The sequence below is a fragment of the Trichosurus vulpecula genome, chromosome 3 (assembly GCF_011100635.1).
Source record: "Trichosurus vulpecula isolate mTriVul1 chromosome 3, mTriVul1.pri, whole genome shotgun sequence".
NCBI classification, from domain to species: Eukaryota; Metazoa; Chordata; class Mammalia; order Diprotodontia; family Phalangeridae; genus Trichosurus; species Trichosurus vulpecula.
The window spans coordinates 171,745,483-171,755,001 of NC_050575.1; the positions used below are offsets into that span (position 1 = coordinate 171,745,483).

The 9,519-nt window shown below is 35.1% G+C and overlaps 1 protein-coding gene across 3 annotated transcripts in view; it reads left to right on the forward strand.

Annotated features, from left to right (window-relative positions):
• SEC16A (SEC16 homolog A, endoplasmic reticulum export factor) overlaps positions 1–9,164 on the forward strand; it is a 45,865-nt gene extending 36,701 nt beyond the window's left edge. For 2 of the 3 annotated variants that reach the window (XM_036751562.1, XM_036751564.1), the window contains 7 exons: positions 1,239–1,353; positions 2,346–2,483; positions 2,860–2,954; positions 3,369–3,443; positions 4,059–4,118; positions 5,052–5,126; positions 7,491–9,164. In XM_036751562.1, coding sequence (XP_036607457.1) covers positions 1,239–1,353; positions 2,346–2,483; positions 2,860–2,954; positions 3,369–3,443; positions 4,059–4,118; positions 5,052–5,126; positions 7,491–7,559 — 627 coding nt within the window. In that variant the 3' untranslated portion in view covers positions 7,560–9,164. The remainder of the gene's footprint in view (positions 1–1,238; positions 1,354–2,345; positions 2,484–2,859; positions 2,955–3,368; positions 3,444–4,058; positions 4,119–5,051; positions 5,127–7,490) is intronic. The other variant, XM_036751563.1, reaches the window with a different exon arrangement.
• The last annotated feature ends 355 nt before the right edge of the window (positions 9,165–9,519 follow it).

Sequence of the window (9,519 nt, forward strand, 5' to 3'; positions counted from 1 at the left end):
CCTCTGTGCAGAGCAGGAAGTGAGGTATATTCTTATATCCCTTGAGGCCTTTTTCATCTTCATACTTTCACAGAATTCAGTTTTAATTTTTATTTTGTTACTCCTGTTCTTTCCATTTACAATCTTGTGGTCATTTTACGTGTGTGTGTGTGTGTGTGTGTGTGTGTGTGTGTGTGTATGTGTATGTCTCCCAGTTTTGCTTCACATTGTATCAATTCATATGAGTCTTTCCATATTTCTCTGTGTTTACCATATTGATTATTTCTTGCAGTGAAGTAATATTCCATTATAGCCAGGTACCACAGTTTGTTTAGCTATTCCCCAATAGATTAGCAGTATTCAGATTTCAGTTCTTTCAACTACAAAAAAAGTGCTGCTTACTGTTTTAGAGTATTTTAGAGAAGTTTCTTTTTATCATTTACTTCTAGCAGTGGGATATGGACATTTTAGTTACTTTTCAATTCCAGTTTGCTTTTCAGAATGATTGGACCATATCACAGCTGCCCCAGTAGTGCATCAGTGTGCCCATCTTGTGAAAACCTCTCAACGTTGACTATTTCCATTTTTTGTCATCTTTACTAATTTGCCATGATACTTCAGAGTTGTTTTAATATGCATTGATCTTTCTGTAGTGATTTCAGACCAGTTTTTCGTATGGTAATTAATAGTTGATACAGCTCTTGGGAGAACTGTTGGTTCATATCCTTTGTTCACTTACTCATGGAAGAATGGCTTTTGGCGTTGTGTATTTGTGTTAGTTTTAGATAGCAGAGATAATTTGTTGTGAAGATTTTTTTCTTAGAGGATTGCTCACCTTATCCTAGTTGTGGTTTTGTTAATGCAAAAGCCATTCCATTATATGTAATCAAAATTATCTTTTTAAATTTTTTGGATTGCCTCCATCATGCCTTTTTGGTTATTAATTCCCCCTCTGGTCATAGCCATGAAAGATACCTCGTCTTTTTCTTTTCTGATATTTTTGTGGTATAACCTTTAATAATTCAGGTCATTTACTTATTATGAGTTTATTATAGTATATAGTGTAAGATATTAAAGTAAACCTATTTCTTCCAAACTCTCTTCCTATTGGGAAAAGGCCTTGTAAGAACCAAAATGGGGTTGTTTTCCAGCAGTATTTGGAAATCTTATCTTTTGAAACTCACTAGATGCAATGTTCAGTTTTTATCAGACTGTATTTTACTTTGTTCCTGAAGTTAGCTATTATCTTTTTCTTGCAGAGCAAGCCACCGCCCCCACCTCCAACATCATTTCCTAAGCTTTCTCAGGTTGTTGCTCCTCCAGGTCCTGGTGGCTCCACCAATACCTCTGTTAACATGTTTTCCAGAAAAGCAGGTAACAGTATTGAACTGGAATATAGAACACATGTAGATTTTATTCATTATACAAATGTTTTGGATCTAAGAACTGTAAAACATGATTGTCAAGTTAAACAGTTTTTCACCTCATTTTAAAAACATTTATTGACTTTTAAGGGTGTGTGTGTGTGTGTGTGTGTGTGTGTGTGTGTGTGTGTGTAAGTGTAAGTACACAAAAAACCAATTACTTTAGTATATGTAGGATCTTAGAATTTAGAGCTGGCAGGGACCATAGAGATTATATTGTCCAACTGTCTCATGTACAAATCAGGAAGCTGAGGCCAAGACTGGGACAGAGATCCTTTGGCTCCAAGTTGTTTATAGATTGTCAAATGCTATACTTTCCTGACTTGGGTGCAGAGAAATTTAAAACTAATAGAAAATATGAAGGAATAAAAACTTAAGTTTCTAGCATATATAATTTCATTGATTTGAATATTGCACTGAAACAAGTCCCCAGTCCTCTCTATCTTAGTAAATCATCTTCCCTCTATGACAGAAAAATCTGTGTATGACCTTGCAGCCAGTCTACTGATTCATCTCTCAGAGATGCACTTTCTGTCAGCAGGGACAAATCAGAGTTTATCAAGCTTCGTAAACTTGCCTGAATTTGCTTTGCCCTGTCTTATGGAATCAGGATCTGGTCTCTAGAAACCTGACTTCTAGAAGCAGGATCACCTCTGTGATGCAATGAGACATCAAAATAGGACTAGAAAAATAATGCAGATAGAAAGCTGTGGGACAATCTTTTTACCATCCCTTTCCCCCCTAAAAAAGAAAAGCTAGACAAAAAGTGTACATAGTATCTAAAGTGAGGTACACACGAGTATACAAAGTATTAAAGGCACTACATGCAACTTTAAAATTTATTCTTGTCATTTCTTCGCTAACAAAATAAAAATTGAATTTTTGATATTAAAAAATGCCTGATTATGTTGGTATTAATTAGGATTCCTTTCTTCTTCACAGCAGGAACAAGAGCTCGTTATGTTGATGTTTTGAACCCAAATGGAACAAAACAGAGTGGACCTGTTCCTGCACCCTCAGATTTATTTGCTCCACTAGCACCACTTCCTATTCCTTCAAACTTGTTTGTACCAAATTCAGGTATGCCAAATGATAATGAACCTCTGCTTAATACCCCATCAAAGTCTTGCCCTCAATCACAAACCTTATTTCCAAATTCTGATTTTTTGTTTCTTGCCCCAAGGATAACAATGACAAGAGTTAAATCCTCTGCTTCTTTGTAAGGAGCTTTGATAAAGACTTTAAAGTTTTAAAAATTAAAAAGCCAGGGTCTCATTTATACATTTGTTAGTTGTAATTACTTTCAGAATGACCCCACTATAAGGACCATCATGAATTTTTTTAAGTGATTATAACTTAATTTTCCCAAGAAATTTTAGTTTGAATGATAACAAAATGGTTTGTTCTCTCTCCCTCCCTCTCTCCCCCTTACCCCCACCCCCACCCCCCTTTAAAGCTAATGCAGAGGAGCAGCCTTTGGAAAACAGTGGACTAGAGGGTCAGTCACCAGATGCATACCAACCTGATCCAGAGCCTGCTACTGAACCACAGGTAAACAATGAGGTGGTAAAAGATTTACAGTTAATTTTAGGAAATGAATGTTTTGCTGAGCTCTTGAAAAATTCGGTTATGCTTAAAGGTTGTTTGTTCTCATTTAACGTAAACGTGAGAATAGAAAGGTTGGAAATTGTGTGCTTGTGTTTCATAACTTAGTGATTTTACTCTACCAAGTTATAATAGTAAAGGAAATGCTTTTAAAACTACATTCTAAAATGGATAATTTTCTGTTAATAATATCAATAAAATAAAGGTAATTTTGACTTAGGAGGCTATCAGAAAAAAAATTCTTTCTATGAGTAAGGGAAAATTCATTCTGCATCCATAGCTGTTCCATCTGATACCAAGGATTTGAACATCATTTAATCTGAACAGCTGTGACTTTTTTTCTGTTTTTTTTCTGGTTAGTTGTTAAACTCTGCCACATTGCTACCTGGTTCTGAAAACTCATCTTCAAACATGGATGGTCGCCGGTCAGGAGAGGTAGGATATTCCTCCTCCTTCCCCCTCCCCCCATATGTAAATGATTTCTCACAGTCATTTGTATTGGTTTGAGTTTTTGAAATAGGATGTTTAGTGAGCTTTGTCTTCAATTTATACATATATATACATATATTTGATTTATGAAGTATAAATTAAAAGCTAGAAAACAAAAAGTTAAATGCAAAAAAAAAAGTCAAATGTGTTAATTTTTCTGCTAGGAGCACTTTTTTCTATTTTAAGTGTTTCTTTAAATGTTCCAAAATTAAGGGTTTTAAGGTTTAAGTTTTATTTATTTTCTCCTTCCTCATCCTAGCATGTAATAATTCTTTTATTCTTAAGTATGTGCTGCTGTAAAGGGGAGAAGGTGGCTTAGGTTAAATGGATTTCCTTCTTCCCCAAACTAATTTTTATCAATTCTAATTTATTTCTTACTAAATAATACTACTTGTTTAAAAATGAATTTTAAACTAACTGGCTTTTAAAAATTTGATATCTGGTTGACTCTAATGGCAACGTAAAACTTTTCGAAAATAAAATTTATGGCTTGGGGCAGTGACATGCATGATGATTTTTTTATTTGTGTGTGTTTTTGTGTGTGTTCTTGCTATTTTGTAGCTTTCGCGCTGTAGTTCAATGAGTTCATTATCACGTGAAGTAAGCCAGCATTTTAATCAGGTACATGTGGCTGGCAGTTTTCAGTTAACATGGAAGCTTTTATTTTTGGTTTTATTCCATTTCTCCCCTTTGAGGGAGGGGGGGAAGGTTTGGTGGGTAGGGGTCTGGATATGTTCACTTTCTAACATTTGTCACCCTATTATTTTGCTAAATGAAAATGAACTAAGGATGCAGTGTTCCTTGCTGAATTGGGTCTTAAGAGTTTCGATTTTTAATATACTAATACACAAAAGAGAAAACTTACTTTAAAATATTCATTGTTTAGAAGCATATTATTTGGATTCATTTTCTTAGTATCTAAATTGAAATGTTTGACCTCAATAATGTGAGGTATGATTCAGAAGACTCAAAACAGGGGGCTACACTTTAGAAATCAAGGTAGATTCTCTGTGCTTGAAGACATGAAGATGTGTTTGTAGCAAAAGAGGGAGTAACAATAACCCTGTGAACATATTTTTTAGGCAGTAAAGGAACGCTTCATCTTTATGTGTATCATAGACTTAAGTTTTGTTTATTTTGGGGCCACTAGAAAAGTTGGTCATGGCTTTTTATGTTTATATTAAAATAGTGAGTGGTGTTTTTGGACCCTTTTAATGTTTTATATAACATAGGCTCTACTAACTGCTACAGAGTACTGATTTTAATAACACTCCATTGGTGCTGGGCTCTCCTAATTTGTGCATGCTTTGGTTTTCAAAGCTCTTTTGGTTATGCATGCTGCATTATGTTTTTACCATTTTCTGTGGGCCATTAAATAACTCCAGAGTTGCAAGAAGTGCCTAAGATCTGTTCTATTTCCATGTGAGTTTTGAATCATTTCTCCATAGAAATTACAAACACTTAGTTAAAATGATAGCTGTATTCTGCAAATGGGTAGAGTACATTTTATCGTTTAATATGATGTTAATGAAATGGATTATTCATGTTTTACAGCCTCCCAATCTGCCACCATCAGGAGGAGCTACAGTGGGAACAGTACCATTCTATAATCCTTCTCAATTTGCACAAGTAGGTGACATACTTTCCTTCTTCACTGTTGTTTATGATATATATGTTTAATGATTCTTCCCCCTTCTGTATGTCTCTTCTCCTCCCTGGCTCTCCCATCCCCACCCCCAAGTACCAGTAAAAATTTTTGGAGCAATTTATCTGTAGTTCATCACTTTTTGGCATAACTCTGCTCTCATTACCTAGATCTAGAGGCAACTAAGTATGGTACAATAAAGCACTAGGCCTAGAGTTAGGAAGACCTGAGTTCAAATGTAGCTTCAGACACTAGCTGTGTGACCCTAATACTTACAGCAAGTCACTTCACTTCTCTGAGTATCGATTTTCTCAGTTGTAAATTGGGAATAATAATAGCACTTGCCTTCCAGGGTTCCAGGCAGCTAGGTGGCTGTAACAACAGTGTTGCTAGCAGCTGTTGTGGAGGTAAAAGACCAACAGCACCAGCACACAGGAGGGCTGCCAGCAGAGGTTCTTTGATCTGCTTTTCTAAGGAAAGCAACTCTAAGGGGTTAACAGTCTCACTTCCCTTTAATCAAACATATATATATATACATATATGTATATGTGTTTGATTATATATATATGTATATATCATTCACTTATTTCAAGGGGAAAAGCCAGCACCCTGAACTTCAGAGAGAATACAAACAGAAATTACAAACATGCATTATATAAACAGAGCAAATAACACAAACCAATCTATCCATAGCAATAGTTACCAGAGAAGCACCAACATCTGGGTTTTTTCAAAGCCAGTGGCTACCCAGAGTTTCCTCTGGTCAAATCACATAACACTCTTCCAGTGAGTGAGAGCCCCAAACAAAATGCTAACCTATGAGTTTATGTACCATGTTCAGGATCAGAGGGTGTCACAACCATGTGACTCCAACCTATGTGAACTAGGCTTTCACTTGATGTAAGCAGGTCATCAAAAACTCCCAATTTAATCAAAGAAACAAAGGCCAGACTCATCAAAGGCACTTGATTATAACAATGCTTCAAAAGAGAAAACAGTAAAAAAAAAAAAAAAAGTCCCACCTTAATTACCAGTACGGTGTCACAGTGGATAGAACCCTGGGCTTAGAATCAGGAAGATTTATCTTCATGAGTTGAAATCCATCCTCAGATACTTTTTAGCTATGTGACCCTGGGCAAGTCACTTAACCCCATATTTCTCATCTGTAAAATGGGCTGGAAATGGAAATGGCAAAACATTCCAATGCCTTTGCCAAGGAAACCCCAAATGGGCTCATGAGTCAGACATGACCGAAACAACTGAACAACAACAATCCAGGGTGGTTGTGAGGACCAAGTAAGCACATTTGTAAAGTGCTTAGCACAGTACCTGGTGCATAGTAAACACTTAATAAATCCTCCTTTCCTTCCTCCATTTTTCCCTCCCTTCTTCCCTCTCCCTTCTTCCTCTCTATTATTAGACTTCCTTTTCTTTCTTTTCATGTACACAGCCATGTGCTTTATCTGCTTGTACTCACTGATAATTTGCTTTGATAGCATATCATTTATTTTTGTTGAATTTGCTAACAGAGTTGGTTGTAGGACATGCTCTCTCTACTCCTCTCCCACCCCCCAGTACTTGTTAGGAGTTTAGCTGCTACAGAAATGTTGACTAACTGAATAAACATTATATATCATCAGATTATTAAAACTTAATTTTTTTTTTACTGATAGGCAATCAAACCTAAAGCTTTTTAAAGAGAAAATTAAACTATTTTAAAGGAAATGAAATTTTAAAATTAGATGACTTTTTGTAAATTTAAAATTGAACATCAGTTCAACAAGTTATTCTTGTTTAAGTCTTTAAATTAGGATCAATAAATAATATATTTTAACTTTTCAGTCATTCCCTCTAAATCTCCATCAGTATTGTTTGAGAACTTACTGGGTATTGCTATATTGCTCTCCAAAAATATTCTACAAGTTTGTAATTTCATGAGCAATGATTCAGTATTCCTTGTTTTCCAACAGCCCCTCCTGGGCGTTGGATTTTGTTGCTTTTAAGTATTTTTGCCATTTCCTTTTTTTGAAAAATGTTCTTTTTATATCTTTTGACCAGAGAAATGCACTTAAATTTAAACTATATTTTTAGTAGATACCAGGTAACTTGTACATTTTCAAAATTCCAACAATTACAATAGTTACAGTAGTTATATAGTAAAGTATCCCTATTCACTTAGAAAAATATACTTGTTTTTCTTTGGGTTGTTATGGCCTATTTACTTTTTATGATATGCCTCCATTTTCCCCCCATAAGCTATGTAATTATATCTTACAAGAAAACTTCTTACTTCTGCATGTAATTCAGACAGTAAAGTCTGTCACTTAATGCAGTTTATTTCATTTCAGCCATCTGCTGCCACTGGAAGTTCCAGACTGGGAAGAATTGGTCAGAGGAAATATCCAACACTGAAGTAGACCATTTTATCCTTTGGATTAGCTATTGGAACACTTGAAATTCTTCGGATATACTGATAATTCAGATTATTGCACATGGTATAGCTACTCTGTTCTGAAATTGACATACCAGTAATTTAATACTGATTTTTTCTTCTGGTTTCCTTTTCTTGCAGTCCATGTGTGAATTGTTGTCAAAAATAATTCCACATTTCCTTTAAGATCTAGTTGGAAAGGCTAAATCTATGAAGCATTAGAGGGAAATAGTTGATGTCTATTATTCATACCAACTTCAGATCTGCAACCAAAGGCAGTTCCCTCATCCTCAGAGCTTTGGAACCTAGTAGAGTGATTTAAGAATGCAAAGTTAGTTTTTGCCCTAGTTACAGAAGTGCATTTCCTTTCCTGTAGCAAGTATGTTTCCACTTTCACCTAACTCTGTGGCCTTACTAGGACCATGACTAATTTTAATGCACATAAAGTTACAGTGATGTTTGTCTATATATGAAGGGTGTTCAGTTATCAAGAGAGCATCAGCAAAAGAACATGTATCTTAGGTTATGACTGGCACATACCAATCTTGGGGGCCACAGCTGATCCAAATTAACCATTGTTAAATGAAAACTGTGACTGTAATAAATTTGGTTTGGATTTTACCTAGTATGTATGTAACTTGTGTTTAGCCTTATTGTAAAAGAAATTGTATAGTACAAAAAGCTCTTGTATAATAGTCAATGCTGTACTCTTCTGAGGAGTGATTTTTTTTTTTACAGTGCAATATGGTTAAGTTGCTTTTTTTTTTTCTCTCATATTATTGGCACAGTTTAATTATGATGGTCACATCTCGAAAATGGTTAAACACAATAGAATCCTGTCTGAAATCCTGGAATCTGTTACTTCTGCCCCCAAACAGTTTCCATATTAAGGTCTTAAGTAGCTTATATGTTGAATATCAGTCATGCTAAACTGCAAATATAGACCTCTACCTAATGAACTTGAAATTCTTTTAATTTAGGTTTAATTTAGAATATTTTCAATACTATTCATACTGGTTAAGACTGAAGAGGCCCAATGAGAGAGAAGATTTAATATTTATAAAATCAGTAGGTCATACTTTCTTTAGGTTTTTCTGGGGGAAGATGAATAATTTGTTACTTTGGTATTTGAAACTCTTAAGAGTAGAAATGATGTAAATGTGGAATTAGCATTGGTCCTTCCTTTTTATCTAGCTAACATTTGGATTAAATAGGGAAGAGAAATTTAAATTCCAAAATGTTTTGCAGGGTTGTACAATTAAATTTAGAATTCATTCATTTCAACTTATGAAAAGGCAAGTCCTGGTGGAAGTACAGTCTTTTGTTTAATGGTCCATAATCTTAACTCCTGGACTCTCTCATCAGCAGTCAATGTGATTTTTTTTTGGTCTTCAAAACTTTGTTTGGATCCTTGGCTTCCTACAGTTCAGCCCTGCTGCTGATTGTTCTTTCCGCATAGACTGCCAAACACCTTTTAATTCAAGAAGGCTTCCTCTGATCTGGGAGCTGCTATTTTTCCTAAACGTGTTAGATTTGACACTGTAAATTCTTAAATAAAATATTTTGCGCTCTGGAGCACTTTCATATTTTACTTTCCTTGTCGTTATTGGTAACAAACTAAATTAAGTGAAATGATTATCCTGGCATGGATGGGTTTTCCATGTCAGCACACAGAAAGTCTTGACCACATGCAAATTTTTTAAAAGTAAACCTTCGTTACAATCTATGGGGTATTACCAAGTAGGAATTACTTTTGCTATTCATTAGAGATAACATAGTAAAACACATTCAAATCCTGTGATAAACACAGGCTATGTTATAACATGTTGCTTTAGCTGGAAGTAAAGAAAATGTAATGGATCACAACTCCAGAAATTCCCCGGTCAGTTTGAACTACGCCTCAACTAAAGTAAAACACAGGGTGTTTAGACAGCTAGGTGGCCTCA